The sequence below is a fragment of the Aedes aegypti genome, chromosome 3 (assembly GCF_002204515.2).
Source record: "Aedes aegypti strain LVP_AGWG chromosome 3, AaegL5.0 Primary Assembly, whole genome shotgun sequence".
NCBI lineage: Eukaryota > Metazoa > Arthropoda > Insecta > Diptera > Culicidae > Aedes > Aedes aegypti.
Window position 1 is genome coordinate 160,029,706 of NC_035109.1, and position 21,187 is coordinate 160,050,892.

Here is a 21,187-nt window from a genome sequence, read left to right on the forward strand (position 1 = left end):
TTCTTCTAAAGTGATATTTGCGAAGCAGCGGATCACTTGCGTCTTAAGGACAGTTCAAAAATAACTCAGAATGATGAGATGAACTACGGCATTCATTTTTTTTTTAATTTTATTATTTACATTTAAGCAATTCAACAAGTATTGGCTCACAAACACCAAACTTGTTTTTCTAGTTTTTCATTTAGGGATGGTCACGGTAAATTGGGCTCAAACTCCCCGAGAAGAAGCTTTCGAGACTTTTTGTTGCTACGAAGCCATTATTCTCGTCTACTTTCGGTAAAATTCATTGTGCCTGTAACAAATAAACCGTTCTTGAAGTCATATATGAAGTGGCGGAACACTGCTGACACGCTCAATCAACTCGATTGGTGCTCCTTAATGCCTCGAAGGACCGCTCAATGGCATCGATCAGACTTTGAATAATGAATTAGACTTTTTCTTGTACCTGATCAGCTTGATATTCTGGAAGGAATAAGGTTTATGATTAGTACAAAGTGATAGGATTTGGCTTAGGTATGGGAAGAACTTTCGTAACATGCACAACAAACAAGGACTCGTTGCTATGGACCAATGCACGCGTTCACTCGTTGACGTTTGAGCGGTGCCGTGTTATTTACGTGACCATGGAAACGAGTGAATTCGGCACCGCGCAAACGTCAAATTAGTGAACTCGTGCATTGGTCCATAGCCCTATGCGACTCAATAGAACGCCAGGGCTAAGTTGATCTGAATGTAGAAAAATTGCATTTGATGCAAATTAATGTACCGTTTTGATTCATATTACGGACAGCTTCAAATTCCGGACACTCTACTTTGTATGGGAAACATTTCACGCGAAATGTTTCAATTTTCGCCGTCCAAAAGTTCTCATTTTCGAGGTTCGTTTTATTAGGTTTTTTCCATAAATATCATCGCAAATTTATAATGCCCAACTACCTTAGACGTCTCTTAAGTGGTTGAACGATTTCAATTGATGATTTGACTGTTCCATTAATGATTATCATGAGCTGTCCGTAATTCGAATCAAAGCGTCCGGAATATGAGGCAAAAGTGAGGGAGCGTCCGGAATAAGAATCACGAAAAGGCCACACGTTTTGATTTATTTAAAATTATTCAAGTTGCGGACGTGTATTCTTTACCCACCATCCGAAAGTTAAGGGTTTCCGACGCTCGATAACGCTAAAAAATCATACAGAATGATTTATTTTGTATGGTCCAAGCTGGGTTATACTTCACTGAGGCCTTAAGTGTCCGTAATATGAATCAAAACGGTACATTTGATGTGCACTGAACAAGTGATCCACCCCTTGGGCCAGGATCACATTTGTGCAGCCTAACGAAACTTTCACAACTTGCTTTTTACTACGATATCTTTCCGAGAAAAATAAAAACATGATCGAAACACGGTTCATTTTTGTGTTACACAGTGCGGAAATCTGTAGTGGGACTGACATGCGGTTACTTTTCATTATGGGACAATTTGAATTGCTGTTTTTTCCTATTTTTTCCGAACAAATAATGTTGCTTGAGCTGTGTAAGGAAACTCGATTCCGTGATTTTAATCCCGTATTTATTCTTCGGAGATTAAAATTCTCCTGTAATTAATTCAATTATAAGTATTGCTTAGTTGTACAAATTTTATGTTACTTACGTTTGTAAGATTCCTGTAGCTATCTACGGGTTTGGATCTATTTCAATTTATGTGCTTCCAATTTCAATTCAATGGCTACAGTAAATAGTCGATATTAGGTTATAAGTATTCAAGTAATAGATTAATAAACTCAGTACCGTTTTAAGCGTTATCAGCACTATTAGATACACGTATTGGCCGTACAAATCTACGATCAAGGCTAACCTAAAATCAGACAATAGTGACTCGTGTTTAAGGTTTATACGAATTGGAATATCTCACCTATCCGTTATTCTAGTTTCTACAAATTTACTGGGATTAACTGATGGATAGCGAGTTCAAATTTACTATTAATTCACAATTATTAGCGATTTCAATAAATTCAATCCAGAGCACATCACGCATGCTATTGCTATGACATCTACACTCCTCTTGTCTCGTATCGATATGACAGGCTCCCACTCAGCTGTCAACGATCGCAGCAACCTTTACATCTTCGGGCAAAGTAATCGATTACGGGTCTGCGGTTAACGAGTTGTTGGACTGTGTGAGTTCTCGCGTAGGGTGTACGCAACACTCCCCCCCAGTACTTGGGCGTTGGTCCATGCTACTCATGTTTGTACGTATGTCCAACACTGCTAGTTTGGTCGCAGGCCTCTCATAAACTCCACCTGCGGTCTGAATTACGGCCGACCGAACTTGTCCATCTAATGAGGTTTTCACGGATATTACTCGTCCTTTTGGCCAACAATTTCTCGGAAAAGTAGAATCCACAATTACAACAATGTCTCCAACAGCAATTGGCTTACTTGGGCTGTACCACTTCGAACGACGAGCAATTTCTGGAGTATAGTCGTGTACCCATCGCTTCCAGAAGTAGTTGGCAAGTATTTCGGATGTTTTCCAGGACTGTCTCATCACCGTCGCGCAGTCTTGATACGGTACGAGTGGCTTCGAGCCATTAGAAGAGCCGACCAGAAAGTGATTAGGCGTTAATGCTGAAGACGACTCATCGTCGACAGGAACATGTGTCAGAGGTCTACTGTTCACAATGTTTTCTACTTTAATCATCATGTTTCTTAATACTTCGTCAGTCGGTGAACGTTTTGGTTTAATCTCCATCAATATCTTTTTAATGATTTGTATCATGCGCTCCCAGGCTCCTCCCATATGAGGACACACAGGCGGATTAAATTTCCACGATGTGGAAGGCGTTGTGAACTCTGAGATTAATTTTGAACTATCGACAAGAGCCAAGGCATCTTTGAGCTCCTTCGATGCGCCAACGAAATTCGTACCTCGATCGCTGATTATTTGTATCGGAGTTCCTCGTCTGGCAAAACAGTTTTGGAGAGCCATAATACATGAATCCGTGGATAGACTGTGAGCAATTTCAATGATGATTGCCCTGGTAGTTAAACAGGTCACCAGCACTCCCCAGCGTTTCTCCAACCGTCTGCCAACAACCACTTGATACGGTCCGAAATAGTCCACGCCTGAGTACGAGAAGGGTCGAACGTACGCCGCCAATCGTTCCTTTGGTAAATTTGCCATCATAGGAGGGCATGGCTTGGCTAGACGGATCTTACAACGCTGACACTCTCGACGAACTCTATTGCATTCAACGCGTAGTTTTGGTATGTAAAACTTCTTTCGAGCTTCATTGACGAATGTCTCATTGCATTGATGATGATATTTTTCATGTATATCTTGCAGTACTAACTTAGTTAGAGGATGACTACGAGGCAATACGATGGGAAATTGCGTATTCTCACCGGCGAAATCAGACACATCAATCCGACTGTGTATACGCATTACCCCAACGGTGTCAAGAGATGGACTTAATTTATACAACGCGCTTGTTTTCGGCAAAGCTGGTTTCTTCTGATCTTCTGATAATACTGCTATTTCGTGGCCATAACATTCCTTTTGAGTGCGTTTGTAGAGGTATGTCTCAGCCGCTTGTAATTCTTCGGTGGTTAGTGGTCCTAGCAGAGCTGGTTCAGCGTTCCTTTTGTGCTTGATATTTGCGGAGAATCGTAGAACCAAAGCTGAGATTCTACGGAGATGGATCCAACTGGAATAGTCCTCGGCTCTCAGGATATCACCACCTTCTTGAATGCTATGATGCAATAAATGCGTTCTTATCTCTTCCACGGTTTCTTGATTAAATGACGTAATTGGCCAGTCTTCTTTTGGCTTCGACAAGAACGGAGGTCCGGAAAACCATCGTGAACTCGCATCGAATCTAATTTGATCGTTCCATTTTGTTGCTTCATCGGCAACGTTGAATTTCCCAGACAACCACTGCCATTCAGACAGGTCTGTTTCATCCAATATTTCGCCAACTCGAAATGCGACGAACTGCGAATACTTTCGGTGGTCTGACTTTAGCCAGCACATAACGTCACGGGCATCAGTCCAAAAGTATCGCCGCGAGATCTTAATGGAGTGACCAAGTTCGATGCTTTTCGCTAGTCTTGAACCAATTACCGCTGCCTGGAGCTCAAGTCGGGGAATTGACACAAATTTGAGGGGTGCCACTCGACTTTTTGCACCTACTAGCGAGCAAGAGATTTGTTCACCTTCAGTGAATCGAAAATAGCAAACCGCGGCATATCCTAATTCGCTGGCATCTGCAAACGTATGTAGTTCCACAGTTCGTTGTGTCCCTTTCGAAGCCGACAAGTGATAACATCGAGGAATTCGAATAGACTCGGCCTCAGGAAGTAGCAGCAGCCAGTTGTTCCATTTTTCCACCTGTCTCTCGCCGATTTCATCGTCCCACGAAACGCCTTCCCGCCAGATTTCTTGAAAGAGTAGCTTCAACAGTACCATATAGTTCGATAACAGTCCAAGAGGGTCATACACTGACATCATCACACGCAAAATGTCACGTTTCGTAGGATGCTTCTGGCCAGTAAGCAGTTGCTGATTTCGCTCCGTCGATAGTTTGTAGCGAAACGTGTCCGTCTCGGTGTCCCACCACAAACCCAAAACCTTTTCTAATACAGTATCGTTGTTTCCATCAATGCTTTTCTCCGTCATTTCCGTACTGCCTAGTGCCTGAATGACGAGCCTTGAGTTTGAGATCCAATTTCTCATTGTAAATCCCCCTTGCTGGTGTATGTGGTGAACATTCTTGGCGAGTTGTATAGCCTCCTCTTCAGTGTCCACGCTCGCTAGCATGTCGTCAACATAATGGCCTTTCTCAATAACCTCTACTGCTTCTGGATATTCTGTTCTGAACCTTGCGGCGTTTTCTCTAACGATAAATTGAGCGCAGCTCGGTGAGCATTTGGCGCCAAAGGTCATGACCGTCACAACATACTCTCCGACCGTTCCATCTGCCTCACACCACAGAATTCGCTGGCACTGTTGATCATCTTCATTCATTTGAACGCGAAGAAACATCTCCGCGATATCCCCTGATATAGCTATTCGTTTTTCACGAAATCTGTATAACACGAAGGGCAACGGTGTTAACTGATCTGGGCCCTTCATTAAAACAGAGTTAAGAGAGGTTTCCCTTATGGTCGCAGCCGCATCCCAAACAATTCTGATTTTGTTCGGTTTATTGGGATTATACACGGGAAACATTGGTAAATACCAAATGCGGTCCATAGGTTTCCTTAATTCTTCCGGGGAAAGTTTTCGAACGTAGCCTTTCAACACGTATTCCTCCATCTTTGCTTTCAACGTTTCACTCAGTTTAGGATCCCGTTGCATTCTTTTCATCAAGCAGTTGTGGCGTCGTAGTGCCATAGACTTGTTGTCGGGAAGTCTGATGTTGTCATACTTCCATAGCAATCCGGTACAGTATCTACCATTTTCGAATTTTGTCACTGAACGCATTTTCTCAGCAGCATATTCGTCTTCTTTTGATAGTAGCAGCCTTTCAGGCTTAGATACGCCAAGGCCTTCTAGCGCGAAATAATCTTTAACTACGGAATTGAGTTCCACATCCGCTTCTGTGATGTGATGACACACGTGAAAGCTATGCGGAATAGTTGTGGATGTTGCTTGGCCACCTGCGGAACACGTTCCAAATACCATCCATCCTAATCTCGTCCTGGCTGCTATGGGATCGTGTTCCTCTCCTTCTCGACTTTCCATGGGATTTACAATTCGAGCGTTGTTCATACCAATCAAAATTCGTGGTTGAACGTTTGAGTACGAATCTATTGGCAATCCTCGTAGATGATCATGTTTCTTCGACAGCTCTTCAAACGATAACGTCTGACTGGGTAGCTTCAGCTCTTTAACTGTATAAACTTCACTGAGCCGGTGTGTCCTCTCTTCGTCGAATGACCCGGAAATATCCAAAGCAACTATTGTTGCAGAATCTTCATAGCGACAAGCGTCGCCAGTCCATCGAAGGCATAATGGATGGCTTTGTCCTTTTAGTTGCAATTTCGAAGCAAGACTCTCTTCCAGCAGCGTTACCGATGATCCGAGATCTAAGAAAGCGTAAGTTCGAATCTTTACATCTTGATTACGGAGTGTGACTGGGATGTACTGAAACAGTACGGTTTTGTTGTCACCGCGATGTGTATTGCAAGTATGTCTAGCATCATTCTGGTTGCCTATAGTGTTGCTAGCTTCAGGACTACTCACGGCCGAGATTGCACTAGTCGTTGCTGGTCGTTTATCTTTAGAGTCATTATGCAGCAGTCTGTGATGCTTGAAAGTGCATCCATGTTTACCACACACCTTAGTAACTCTACATGGTCCCTGGTGTTTTGCGAGACAGCAACGACACAGTTTGTACTCTCTGAGTAAATTCCATCGGGAAGGATGATCCAGTATCAGGAAATGCTTACATTCTTCAACGTTTTCGCATGCTCCTTGACAGATGATGCATTTACTCGAACTGGCGATCGTATTTGCTTCGTAGTTGCTTGGTTTTATTACGGTCTCACTATGCGCGTTTAAGAATGCGTCATCCTTCCGTACTCGTCGTGATTTCTCAGGTTCCACTTGAATTTGTGGTATGGTAACCGTGCTGGCTGCTTCAGCGAGCGTGTAAAGCCACGTGCTGAACTCCGTTAGAGTAACGCGGAACAATCCCTGACGATGAGTCGCCCAATTCAACCGGATCATAGGAGGAAGGCGATCTACAAGGCTTTGTAGAAGAGAGATATTGCACAAATGTTCATCCAGATTGCAGTTTTGAACAGTCGCTACCATATTCCTCACGGCTATAGCAAAATCAATCAATGTGCTCAATCTGTCGGATTTTGGTGCGGGTAGAGCATGAATTTTCTGAATGAGAGAATGAACAATGATTTCCGGTCGACCAAAGAGCATTTTGAGGGTGGCCATTACGCTTTCGAGGTTTGCTGGATGCAGGAGCTGACAACGTACTGCTTCGAGAGCCTTCCCTTTCAAGCATTTCTGCAACCGCATCATGTTTTCTTCCGGAGTGTACCCACATATACGAGTTGAACTCTCAAAGGTACCAAAAAATAGTGGCCATTGTTCCGGGTCGCCGTTATACTCTGGCAGGTCCTTAGACACGGCTTGACGAGCAGCGATTTGACTCCTGTTGAGCACCACAGACTCATTTCCGACTCCTGACGCTTGCAATGGAATAGCGTGTGGGAAATCTTGGTTCGGGCGGTTGTGTACCGGTGAAGGCTGGGTAGCGAAACAAATGTCGCCGCGCAATGGTCTATGCGAGCATCCAGGATTCTGCACCGGAGAAGAGTGGTACTGCGGGTTCGGAAGTATTGAAGTGGGTGGTACGCCTACAGTTGTCATCCGTGGTTGATGAGCCGAAAATAAATGACACTGCGCTGCCGAATTCGTCGTGTTCTCATGATAAGGAACTGACGAAATATTGTTTGTTGCCGAAACGGGATTACGATCCATTAGTAACTGATACCGTTCCACAAGATGCTTCATTTCGAGTGCTTGCTCTTCTTCTAGGAAGCGAAGGCGCAGTTCGGCGGGTAGCTGCGATACAAGACTCTGGCGAGCGGCTTCTGCTGATACCGAAGTAGAAGATGTAGGGTGTACTGGTTGGGCATAGGGAATTGATGTAGCATATGCAGGTATTGTCGACGGGGCAGTTGTGATTACCGGGTCCGTCAACGGTATCGATATATAGCTTGTATAAGTACGCGTTGAATCGTATACACTATTTGAAGACGACGGCTGCAAAAGAGGTTGATGCATTGTTAGAGCACTGATCGGTGCCGAGTAGTGTACACTTGATTCTCCTGATGTGTTTTGGGTCACTGACGTTACTGCTGGCAGCATTCCAGTGACGGTTGGTGGTGTAACATGGCTTGTTGGCGGGGCTAAGGGCGTGGTTCCGACTGGACGAGAGATTCTGGCGTCATGGCATCTTTGGCAGCTCCAGTCGTAATCCGCAATAGCTTCAGTAACGCCTACACAAGCAAAATGGTACCACCTATGGCACTCGTCACAGCTAACCATTTGGCTGGTGTCTGGTTGCCCACACATCAGGCAGCTCTGCTCCAAGCTGCTCTCATCGTGTCCTTGAGATGATCGCTGCATTGTGGATCCAGTTCACCCGCAAACGAGAATTTTAAAGTGTTGCTTGAGCTGTGTAAGGAAACTCGATTCCGTGATTTTAATCCCGTATTTATTCTTCGGAGATTAAAATTCTCCTGTAATTAATTCAATTATAAGTATTGCTTAGTTGTACAAATTTTATGTTACTTACGTTTGTAAGATTCCTGTAGCTATCTACGGGTTTGGATCTATTTCAATTTATGTGCTTCCAATTTCAATTCAATGGCTACAGTAAATAGTCGATATTAGGTTATAAGTATTCAAGTAATAGATTAATAAACTCAGTACCGTTTTAAGCGTTATCAGCACTATTAGATACACGTATTGGCCGTACAAATCTACGATCAAGGCTAACCTAAAATCAGACAATAGTGACTCGTGTTTAAGGTTTATACGAATTGGAATATCTCACCTATCCGTTATTCTAGTTTCTACAAATTTACTGGGATTAACTGATGGATAGCGAGTTCAAATTTACTATTAATTCACAATTATTAGCGATTTCAATAAATTCAATCCAGAGCACATCACGCATGCTATTGCTATGACATCTACACTCCTCTTGTCTCGTATCGATATGACAGGCTCCCACTCAGCTGTCAACGATCGCAGCAACCTTTACATCTTCGGGCAAAGTAATCGATTACGGGTCTGCGGTTAACGAGTTGTTGGACTGTGTGAGTTCTCGCGTAGGGTGTACGCAACAAATAATATAATCTCATTAGTGCAGCTGAAAGAGCATTGGAAGATATGTTGAAAACTGAGCTCAACTCAATTTTGACGAAAATGCAGATGGGGACTTGCGATGCATGGCAGTATCGACGCCTTGATGGCGACGATGCTAAAACGATACATAAAGCGTTCGTATTGCAATAATCGTTCCGCCTTTTATAAACCAAAATACGACTTCGTGAGCCACCCTAATGGGAGATCCATTCTCTTGTAACCTATGTCAATGTAGCCAAGGTTCAACATTTGCTCCTTTGCATTACTATTCTTCTCTTTCCTGAATTGCAACTTATACTCAGGTAAGCGCAATCAGCATAAGTTTCTCAATCAGCACTTTGATGCTTTTTCATGAATAAACTTTATGGTTTATGGCTTCATTTGGGGTCCGTTTTCATTGATCGAAAGATGCAGAGTTGTATGCTTACGCGTAGCACGTGTTCTTTACACTATGTGCCTGCTCAGCAATCTCAGCACACATTCCATCGAGAGTGAGCGGATATCATATTCGAGTAAATTAGAATGAAAAATCATTGTTGCCGTGAATAATTCAATAAGTTTTATCTATTTATTTCTAGATTTCCGCCATCAAGTCGACCACCTCTTCAGGCATGTTATATCCAGACTTGAAACACTACACCCCGAAGCCTCGAAATGCCATGGGAGGTGAGTTCAAAACCATCGAAGCCGAGCTGAAGCGCAAGTACGGAGACGAAATTGTTGATGAGTTGCGAGAAACCGAAGAGCGACGATCGGGAGCTTACCGTGGGGGAACTTCCAATGGTGATCGGCGCCGGGGAAGTGGGCGGTTTAATAATTCCGCTAGAGATGGAATGAATCAAACGTCGATCAATACGTTTTTCTCAAAGAAAGGCGGCGCCGCCAATCATAATGCTGGATCATCAAGTATGGCCACTTTGGATGATAATGACATGTGGGACGAAGGGGAATCGGCTGGGCCGAGTGTTGCAGTGGAAGCAAAGCTGGCAAACGAAAAAGTTGAACCGACTGAATCGCGACGATCACCTTCGATAGAGATAGTGTCCAGTGACTATTCTCATCGGTCCCGGGATTCAAAAGACGACTGGGATCGCGAAGAGCGTAGATCCAAGAAAAGGAAAACCAGTGTAAGATCTAGAGATGCGTCTAGCGATCGTTCTCGAACACCAAGAGAAAAATCTCGGGAAAAGTCACGAGGGAGATCAAAAGGCAAGTCTCGTCATAGGTCTAAAGAGAGATCTCGATCCCGTGATCGACATTCGTATCGTTCAGGAAGATCACGTTCTCGTGAGTACGATGATGATCGGCGAAGACATCGGAAATCCAGAAGTAGAGCTGACGAAGAAGATGATTACAAAGATCGAAGGCCACGGAAGAGATATGCAAATGACTACGAAGAAAGGCCAGCTGCAAAACGACCGCCTTCTCCCATGGAAGAATTTTCCTACGGTAAACAGAAGCGTGTGTCTCATTATGAGCGACCAGCTCCTGTTCCTCCCCAAAAGGAGTTCAAGCCAAATTTTGGTGGTGCAAGAAAATTCAACAGTTATGAACAATCTTCCACAGCTTCGTTGCTCTCGAATGATGACTTATGGGATGACGACGCTCCGGCGAAACCCAAAGAAACATCGAGTAAAAATTCCGAATATGTACCTCCTCCACCACCCCCTCCAGTGGCAGTCAAAACACCCCCTCCCCCACCCCCTGTGGCTGGAGAATCGAACTATTCCGCCGCATTTTCAACGTATGGCCAGGCAAGCACTCAATCTGCCTATCAGCCTCCTCCACCACCAGCAATTGTTTCTCCAAGGGAAAAAGCATCATCCAAAAAGAGCTATGATTATCTGTTCGAAGCCCCCGTGGAAAATAAGAAATCATCCTCATCAACCACTCTCACCGCTGCATCCATCCCAGTTAAGTCCATAACTGCTGCCCAGTTTAGCACAGCCGCTCAGATTCATGCCACGCTGCAGAAGCTCAACGCTGCAATGTCCAGCGCTGCAAGGAACGGTGGTTCCACTTCATCGTCCTCAACATCTTCAACCACATCATCACTAGCAGCCACCCTAGCGGCAATGAAAAAGTCATCCGCAGCCACCAACACCACATCCCTAAACAATAATAATAACAGTAGCAGCAGCAGTAGCAATGCCAGCACCAGCAACGCAACCATTGCATCGTCCTCCTCGACTTCCTCCGTTACGGCAGCTCCAGTGCCGCCAGCAACTGCCAAGGTCAGCAATCCGGAACCGACCGGAAAACTACAACACATACAACTGGAGCAGGAGAAAATTTCCAAGAAGAACCTGGCCGATGTCGTAATTCGTTTCCTCATGCCGTACTATCGAGAGCAGAAGATTAAATCCAAGGAGCTGTTCAAGGGGCTGGCGCGCAATATTTCCCACAAGTTCTACGACGTGGAAGTTGTCGGTAAGTTTGGATAGATATAACTATGACAATACAAGATAACGGCTGATAAAAAACGCCTAAATGCTGAGTTTGATAAATACCGCTTCCAGGGCTGGTAGCAGGTCTCTTTTCAGAGACTTGGTCACTATTTGTATGCAAGTCTTCAAAAAGTCTCCATTTGTAATGATAGGTTTCTTGAGCCTCTGTGTTTACCAAAATGGTATCTAAAATCACTTTTCCATATTCTGCTTGCAGTCAATCCTGGTACCGTAAAGTGCCGTAATTCAGCGCAGTTAAGGAATAAAACGATTCAAATGATTAATTAAAAAATTTTATTGCATCAACAAAAAAGCTTTATGGGTGGATCGCTAGCAAATCTGTTTTAGATTATGAAAAAAATATGAACTAGACTGTATTTATAATTTACAACTGTGATTTTTTTGAAATACAGTGATACCTCCATGAGTCGATGTTCCGTGACTCGATATCGACTCATGGAACCATACTAAAAACAAAATTTCATGGTTACTATGATGGTCCCTAGAAGCAGCTTTCCAAAGGATTGCTGTTTCATGACTCGATATTTCCATGAGTCGATGGTCCCTTCAATATCGACTCATGGAGGTTTCACTGTAGTTCACTCGTTGAAATTGCCTAATTCCGCGCATTTTTAAAACGTTTTTTTTTCATATTCCGCGCAGAAGAATGCCTAATTCCGCGCACCCATGAAACAGTCAAATCAACATTAATTTCAATGTAAGGCAGCATCCAATCGTTACGTATCGTTTTAAATTGAAATTTTCCAACCCTCTCCCCTTCCGTAACACTTTTTGTGTGAAAAAAGTAAAGTTTTGTATGAGCCGTAACGCTTTAGTCTACGTTCAGTTTTTTTTTTTATATTTTTTGGCTATCACATGAAATGAAGATAAACATTAGTTATTGTTTATTGAATACCGTGGCATCGGTACGTGTGAATTTCGTATAAGGGCGAGTGCGGCAGTTCGGCCACCTTAACAAAAGTCGATAGAAGTGCAGAAAATATTATGAAATTTTCGGATCTTTGTATGATTTCCAACAATTTTTAGATAAATACACTAGATACGCACGATTTCCGTTGTATTAAAAAATCACGAATAAATGAATTTTTTTTCTTCAAAATTTGACATTTTTTTCGTTTTTTTTTTTTTGTCGATGGGGTGTTATGAGCACCCTATTTTATGTTATGAAATTAACTCATAGAGTCTAATAATTTAATTATTTTATTCACTGAACTTTAAAATTTAGGAATACTCCATGCCAAACCCCCATGCCAAAGTGAGTCATTCCACCCCCTTGCCGAAACCGCCCCGATTACCCCTATTTGTATTCTACACTGTTCATACAATACAAGAACCAGTTCGTATAATTGCTTGGAATCGATATGTTTAAAACAATGCAATTAATGAAACCTCAGAAGAACCATACTGCCCATAACTGCATATTTGTAACATTCGACAGTAGGTATTGAGTAAATGGAATACTAAGTGTGCATTTTATGGCAGTATGGGAGGAAACTTAAACTTCTAAAAATTACCAGGAACTCAAAAATGCTTATTTGAGGCTGATATTTAGTACAACTCATATTGCATACCAGGTGATTTCTTAGAAAATAATTCTGGTAGAAAATTCATAGCCATCACATTACGAGGCTCATTTATAATCTCAATGTTACTGTTATGCGGTTATATTTACCAATGTGACAAAACAACTTGGTATTTTTTTCGAATTTTCTAGAACAATCTCACATATTTTAGTAAGTTGATCGAAAGTATTTATCATTTGATGACTCTCCATGGTATTAACTCCATTTTGTTAAAAATGTCGAATGTGACTGTTTTGCAGTTATGGCCAGCATAAGGGTCAGGTTCATTATGCTAAGTAAATTTTGTGCGCATAGCTGTATAGACTAAACTTTTGGGGCTGTGTATAAAACAAGTGGTATTTTTTCCTGTAAGTGGGCTTTCCAGATATTCCGCTTGTACATGAAACGTATTTCTGCATGAAGTTACTTTTCAGAGAAATAGTCAGATGTGGAGACGAATATAGCATGTTTTACTTGTCTGTTGTTATGTGAAGAACAGTGCGCGGAATTAGGGCATAATGAAAAAAAAAGACGTGGCCTAATTCCGCGCAATACTTTTTTGGATAAAACTCCAGATACGCGACCGGATGACGATGGTACCGCTTCTTTGTACGCCCGCTCTCTTAATAGCTCCTTCGAGAGCAATGTTGAACAAAAGGTTCGAAAGCGCATCTCCTTGCTTCAATCCATCTAAGGTTACGGAGGAGGTTGAAGTCTCATCCGCAACCTGCACACTTGATTTCGATCCATCCAACGTTGCACGAATCAGTCTAATCAGTTTCGCCGGAAAACCGTGTTCTACCATTATATGCCATAACTCATTTCTCTAAACTGAATTGTACGCCGCCTTGAAATCAATGAACAGATGGTGAGTCTGCAAGTTGTATTCCCGGAACTTATCAAAGATTTGTCGCAAGGTAAACATTTGGTCCGTCGTTGATCAGCCCTCACGAAAACCAGCTTGGTATTCGCCGACGAAGAACACGCGACATTATTTTGTACACCGAATTGAGGAGCGTTATTCATCGGTAATTGGCGCACTCCAATCTGTGTCCCTTCTTATACAGAGGGCAGATGAGGCCCTCCAGCCAGCTAGCAGGCAATTCTTCTTTCTCCCATATCCTTAACAGAGTACGGTGCAGTATTTCGTACAGCTGCTCACTACCGTGCTTGAAAAGTACAGCCGTGAGCTCGTCTTTTCCAGCAGCCTTACAGTTCTTCAACTTCTTGATCGCTCTTCTAACCTCATCTAGCGTCGGGGGCTCCACAGCTTGTCCATCGTTGCTGATGATTAATCTGTTCTCAGACGCGCTCGTGTTCTCTCCATTCAACAAATGCTCGAAGTGTTCTTTCCACCTGGCAGCCACCAAAATTTTGTCTGTCAGCAAGTTACCTGCACAGTCATTGCACATGACGGGAGTCGGCGCAGTTTTTCTCCGTACGCCATTGACAGTTTCGTAAAATCTCCGCATATCATTTTTCTCCATGCTGTTTTGCGCCTCAGTAATGATGTCTTCTTCATACTGCCTTTTCGGTGAATTCGTTTCTCGGCTACTCTAGCTTCCTTGTAACGCTCTCTATTCTGCCGGGTACCAGACACTAACATCCGACTTCTGGCAACATTCTTCTCATCCGTCACATTCTGGCACTCCTCATCAAACCAACCTGGGTCGTCTCTGAGCAGTACCTATCACCTCTCGCGCTGCTGTGCTCATCGCACATTGTATCCCCTTATCCGCTCATCAAGCTGCTGGTGGTACTCGTCTGCTACACCTTCTGTTGATAAGCGCTGGATATTGAAACGCAACGGTCGCTATGTTCTTGTGTTCGCCACGGTAGACAACCATGCACGAATTTTACTAACAACGGGATATTTTTTTCTCTGTTCGGATGCGCCACTGCGACCAGTATTTAGATCTATTATGGCATTACCCGTATCCTTGTGTATAGTGCATGTCGCATTACTCCATTTCCATTGATTGGTAATGAAGCATCGATTTCTGTACAGTTCTTGTTTTGATTCCTCAGATATTGATACAAATCGACTATGATGAAAAGGTCCCGCTATTTACACCCTCCATAGAAATTTACATCTCAGCGAAGGCGCACCCCTTAGCAAACATAATCGATAAAATTTCTGAGGAACCAAATCGGTACTACTGATATTTGACCATGCAACGGAACTCTAGTCACATCCTTGTTTCGCTTTTAGTTTAGTCCCAGATAAATACTAGAAAAATGGGGCTTTATGCTAGCAGCAAAACCGAATCAAGCTAGAAAATTTGTTTAGTATACAGAATTCACGTGAGTCCTTGAATTACCAGTACTTACAGTCCATGTTGAGTCAACACTCATGATTGTTATCATTCAAGTGTAGTCTCGGGACTGACCAACTCCGAGTCTTTAACCATCTGCTAGGTAAAATAGATTAATCCTTGAATCCTTGAATTACCAGAACATATTACCCTAGCCCGACTAACAACATGAGACTAGGGTTCAAATTGGTAGACCTTACCCCGCAACGCACCACGAAAAGGTGATCTACCCGCGTTATGTTTAACAACGAGATAATGATCAGAGTCGATGTTTGGGCCTCTAAAGGTCCTCACATCGATGACATCCGAGAAATGCCGGCCGTCCACCAAAACGTGGTCTATTTGGTTGCAGAGCTCACCATTTGGGTGCATCCAGGTGTGCTTTCGGATGTCTCTGCGTGCAAAGTAGGTGCTGCTGATGGCCATCCCTCTAGCTGCAGCGAAAGTTATTAGTCTTAGGCCGTTGTCATTGGTGGCGGAGTGAAGGCTATCCGTACCAATTATTGAGCGGAAAAAATCCTCTCTTCCGACCTGAGCGTTGGCATCCCCGAGCATGTTTTGAGCACTCTCCGTAGGTTGTCGAGACAATCATAAAACGCATCTTTCCTGTCGTCGGGTTTATCGTTTGTCGGCACATAGATGTTGATCAGACTATAGTTGAAGAATTTGCCCCGTATCCTCAATACGCAGATTCGTTCATTAATCGGTTTCCCGATCATGAATTCGACACCATGCTCTGCCTTATCGCTGCCACTATGGTAAATGTTGTATTTGAAAGCTGTGTTGGCGACGGGATCAACCGCCCTGAATTCACGTTCTCCAGTTCTAGGCCATCTTACTTCCTGAATAGCAGCCACGCTCACTCCAACCTTCTGCAATTCATGAGCTAAAAGACTCACTCGTCCGGGTTCATTTAACGTCCTGACATTCCAGGTACCGAGTTTCCAATCATAGTCCTTATTTCGTTGCCAGGTCGGTTGCAGAAAATATCGTTCGTTATTTCTCTTTTCTCCATTTTTCGTGGTAGGTAAGAAATTCGATATGCTGCCTTACCAGGGTCGCGATACCTACATCACGATGGTGGGGCTGCCACCTTAGGTGTAGCTGACGTGATACAGCATTTCATACTCAGCCGCTGGATGCCAGAACAGACGCTGTTTGAGCCGCTCCTCCTCACTCAGAATAACAACAGTGCCCAGGCTGCACTACCAGCTAAGTACGCAACCCTTAGCTGGCGGTCTTTGTCATCGTTTGACCCGTGGAAGCGTGAGGTAGGGACGTGTGAGGACCAGAGCTATGTTGGACGCTCCTTCCTAGTTGTCGGCTCACCATTTCACAGGTGATTTAACTTAACCCTCTAATACCCAACCCCGCCTTTAGACGGGGTACACTTTGGAATTTTGTGTATTTTTTCGTAGCTCGGAAATCAAAATGATTTTATTTTTGGCTTATACCTTGACTTGCATATAAGAAAAGTTTTTTATGACCTTTGAAACTTTTTTGTGTTTTTAAAAATTGTTTGAAAAATTTCATTCTTATATAACCTACAAATGCCTGGGGTTCATTTAACGTGTAATATAAAAAATCGTACCTTTTTTATTTTTCTACGATCAACCTATCACAAAAGAAGAGCCTGGTGGTATTAATATAATTTCAAACCTGTTTTTCCGTTAGTTACACGGAAAATAAAATACGCTCCGAAAAAAATTAAAAATTAAATGTTTTTAAAAGCACCGTAAAAAATTAAATTTTTAATCTTGCCAAAAATCAACAACTAGAAAAGGCTTCAAGAAAAAATGAAAAAAGTTAGGGATGTTCAAAAATAAAAATTATAAAAATCAAAAACCAAAATTTAAACATTTGCAAATAAAAATAAATAATTGCCCAAAACGTGTTTAGAACGTTTTTAGATAACGAAAAATAATACTTAAATCGAAAATAAAAATTTGGGTATGAGAGGGTTAAATATACTTTTAAAGATTACATTACATGAGGATTGTGTAAGGAATTCATTGAGAAATGTTTAGAAGAATTGAAAGAGTATTCCTTGAATGAAATGCTGGAGGAATTGTTGGAAAAAAATCTGGATGAAGTTATTGATGAAGTAATTGAGAAATACTTGGGAAAGTGCTTATTAGATTTCATCGGGCCATTTGGCATAAAGGTCATTTGGCATAACTAGACTTATATCCTTTATTTCAAAATATGCCTGTTCTTGATGATTTTTTTGTATGCCGTAATGACTTTTGGCATGTCATTCATGCCAAACAGCATTATACCAAATGACCCAGACCTGACTTCCTCGAATAACCCCTCGAAGATTTTAGGAGCAATTGGTGTTGTTTAGTGAAGAAAATTAAACAGTTTTTGTAGTTTGGTCGAAAGAGCACATTTTTCCAAGTAACACGATTTTACTACACTCCAATATCTTAAAGTTTATATTATAAATCCGTCGACTCAAGAGAAGGGGTGATTCAAAAGTGATTTCCATACTGATTTCAAACGTGTTTTAAAAATAGTTCTAGGTCACAGAAAATTGTGAAACTTTGGATTCTAGTTCAATTTTTAACGTAGATTCAGAATACGTAAAAACTGGATACCTCTAAACAAGCCAATTGCTAAAAGTGACCGTAGCTGTAAAGGCGTAGGATCTGGGACTGAGTCGGCTTCTCCGCGTAGTGTTCAATGAGCACTTCCACAGTTATTAGCTGAGAGCTTTCTTTACCAAAGTCGCCATTTTCGCATTCGTATATCGTGTGGCAGGTACAGTATCATCGTACCTATGCCCAGGGAAGTCAAGAAAATTTCCATTACGAAAAGATCCTGGACCGACCGGGAATCGAACCCAGACACCTTCTGCATGGCTTTGCTCTGTAGCCGCGGACTCTAACCACTCGGCTAAAGAAGGCCCCTAAGACGTAGGATAGGATTTATAAAAAAGCTTTGTGAATTCTCTTGAAAAAAAATCTATAGGAATGTTTGAAAAATGTCTTGGGATAACAACTAAAAGGACTAGAAGAAAAATATCTGGATGATATTATGGATGGCTACTAGGACAGTCTAAGTATTCCCTGGGAAACTAGCGTTAGAGTGTTTGAGGGATTCTTCGGAAGTTATAAGTCCCCGAAAGTATTCCAGATGAAAACTCTTAAGAAATCACTAGGATAATTACTAAAGCTTTTCTTTGAGAAATTTTTGAGGAATCAGCCAAATTGTCGCGTTGTAGTATCTAACATATTCTCTGAAGTCTGTAAAATTTTGCATCAAAATTGAATCAAAAGATACTTCAGAGACCAATTTAATTTAAACAGAGGAAGGCCTTTTTAAGAATACTTTTTAGAGACATCAAAATAGAAATCAAGTCGCTAAAAAGAGATTTGCTGCCAGTCCTGCAAAAGGAAATAAAGTAGGTATCTTTAGGAATCATATCAATTCAAAAAGTGACTTTGAAGACCTCCCAGTGAGAACAGAGACTTTTTAGACACTCATCACCTTCTGCTGAGAAGCGCTTGATTATTGAATCACATTGTTCGCTTTGGTCTTGAATTCGCCACCGTTGATAACCGCACAGGAATCTTACTGACAACGGGATTGTGACGATTCGTTGTTTTATTTGCTGAGATATCATTTGTATGTATTTGTTTGTCTGCTACTGGGCTGTGCAAATCTCGGTCGAAATTGACCGAGATATTCGGTATTCCAAAAATAATGCTCAGTATCTCGATCCAGCTGCACGTGAATAAACTTTCTAACTTTACACATTCTTCATTCTTTCTTTCCAGTGGATCGTAAGGTGAAAAAATACATTGACGACCTGATGACACACAAAGGTGTGATAGCCAGCGAAGCAGATTTTCCCAATTAACACTCGACCACTGTCGAGCCGGTTGAACCACCAAGCCCCCCATGTAAATAAGTTCCATACAGTAGCAGGTAATGTTTTTCGTTCCCATTCGTAGTGCACGATAGGTGTGCCGTGCTTGAGCATACATCTATCTAGTGTGAATGATAATTAATTGGGTTTCAGTCGTAGTAGCGCAAAGTATAGTGAACCTTATCTTGTAGAACAAGAAGTGCGTTTGAAAACAACAACAACAAAAAAACTCAACATTACTTACCGAATCGTAAATCTGTATAGCGTAGGGAAACATTTCAATATTTATTGTTGATGAATTTATTTCTTCCCTTTGATAAATAAATCTAGTTGTATCATTTCGTGGTAATGTAACCGGATCTGAGGCGATGCGACGATGGTCTTGTATTGCTTAATAACTTCAACTTAGCTGCAATTGAATCTAGGCAAATGCCGAGATAAGATAGCAGTGTCATCCGACCTACATGATTAGATACAATAAATTGAGTCAAACAACATAATAAAAACAAATCTTTAAATTTTATCCCTTTTCGTATTTTATTGTTCATTCATCCGAACAAACCAACTCACAGCTAGGTGTACACAATAGAATAACAATAAAAATTTGAAGATAAAAACGAAATCTATAAAAAATACTTAAATAAAAAATAAAATGGTTTTCAACACAATCCGCATGCAAAGCTTGTGCAATTTTTTGATATTTCTCCTTAAATAAACGGTGTTTAAAAAATCATCAGTTATCTCCACTCTTCAACGATTGATAGTACTCGGAAAGGATCTTCCATGCCTTTGGTTCCATGAAGCCGTTCGGTGGATTCTGCCCGTTCCGTGCCAAAGTTCGCATTCGCGTGCCGGAAATGAAATCAAAATCGTCCTTTCGGTTGGGATCGAAAAATGCCATCTGGGATACGGACTTATCATACGCTGCCACACGGAATGGTAGAATCTGTAGAATAAATATACAAAAATGCATCATGTTCAACTCTAGATCTCATTGTCAAATTCGGTTGAAACCTACTTCAATATTATCTAATCCAGGGGCCATTTTTAGTACCCGGGCACCATGGGTTCCATCGTACAAGTTACCATCAGGGTACATTTCCTTATCAGGATGCGGCATTCCAGCTGGATCGCGGCCGACAATGTAGAAATTAGCGCCTGCGTTCATTCCTAAAAAGACAAAACAAACCTTGAATTACATATGTGTTGTGTTACACAGGCTCATCATATACTACTAAGGATATGGGAGGAAGAAGAGCTGCCTGCTAGCTAGATGGATGGTTGGTCCCTCTCTTCAAAAATAGGAGGAATAACGCTCGTCCGGCGTACAAAATAATGTCACAAATACTGCCACTATTCTTCAACAGATTGAGACCGCTAGAAGAGTCCTTCGTCGGCGAATACCAAGCTGGGATTCGTGAGGGCCGATCGACGTCGGATCAAATGTTTACTCTGCGATAGATCCTAGATAGATTCCGAAAGTACAACTTGCGCACTCGTCATCTATTCATTGATTTCAAGGCGGCGTGCGATTCGATGAAAAGAAACGAGTTGTGGAAAATATTGATGGAAGATGGTTTACCGGCGTTTTGCGGACGATATCGCCATCATCGGGATTGATCGCCGAGCCGTCGAGGCATGTAGCTCGCATGTCGGAGAAACGTCAAGCTAAACTTTAAGCAGAGAACCAGGGAGAGGCCGTCCGTTTATTACGTAACGTTAAACATGAAAATTTTCGACCTCCCCTCTCTATAACGCTTTTTTATGAAAATTGTTGTATAAACTGTAACGTTTGAGTTTACTTCCCTCTCATCCTTGAGCGTTACGTAATTTGTGGAAGGTGTGTTACTGCGGAGGGCTCACAACCCAGATGTAGCCTAAGGAAAAACTATGTGAAATTCGACGCAAATATTACAGTATTGGACAAAACATTTGCAACTTTTTCGATTTTCCGTACAAAATGACCAACTTTGGTCAGTTAGATCTCAGTTATTTATCGTCCGATTTGAATGAAATTTTCACAGAACATCAAATATAACTTGAATTTTAACATATATTTTTGAGTGATT

At 42.0% G+C, this 21,187-nt stretch overlaps 2 protein-coding genes and 2 long non-coding RNA genes across 5 annotated transcripts in view; 1 reads left to right on the forward strand and 3 right to left on the reverse strand.

Moving 5' to 3' along the window:
* LOC5566729 overlaps positions 1–19,593 on the forward strand; it is a 67,168-nt gene extending 47,575 nt beyond the window's left edge. Inside the window, exons 4-5 of the mRNA XM_021850188.1 lie at positions 9,478–11,329; positions 19,027–19,593. Of these exons, the coding sequence (XP_021705880.1) occupies positions 9,478–11,329; positions 19,027–19,109 (1,935 nt within the window). The 3' untranslated portion in view covers positions 19,110–19,593. The remainder of the gene's footprint in view (positions 1–9,477; positions 11,330–19,026) is intronic.
* Positions 1,585–2,258, reverse strand: LOC110677982. The gene is made up of 2 exons (XR_002501360.1): positions 1,789–2,258; positions 1,585–1,726 (listed from the first exon to the last, which is right to left on the reverse strand). It is a non-coding gene; the product is annotated as an uncharacterized LOC110677982 (long non-coding RNA).
* LOC110677981 lies at positions 8,258–8,872 on the reverse strand. The gene is made up of 2 exons (XR_002501359.1): positions 8,462–8,872; positions 8,258–8,399 (listed from the first exon to the last, which is right to left on the reverse strand). It is a non-coding gene; the product is annotated as an uncharacterized LOC110677981 (long non-coding RNA).
* Positions 19,594–19,630: 37 nt separating the features above from the next.
* The window catches only part of LOC5566724 (bifunctional 3'-phosphoadenosine 5'-phosphosulfate synthase), a 65,255-nt gene continuing 63,698 nt past the window's right edge, over positions 19,631–21,187 (reverse strand). Inside the window, exons 3-4 of one of the 2 annotated variants that reach the window (XM_021850190.1) lie at positions 20,137–20,288; positions 19,631–20,064 (exon numbers count right to left, since the gene is read on the reverse strand). In XM_021850190.1, coding sequence (XP_021705882.1) covers positions 19,852–20,064; positions 20,137–20,288 — 365 coding nt within the window. In that variant the 3' untranslated portion in view covers positions 19,631–19,851. The remainder of the gene's footprint in view (positions 20,065–20,136; positions 20,289–21,187) is intronic. The other variant, XM_021850191.1, reaches the window with a different exon arrangement.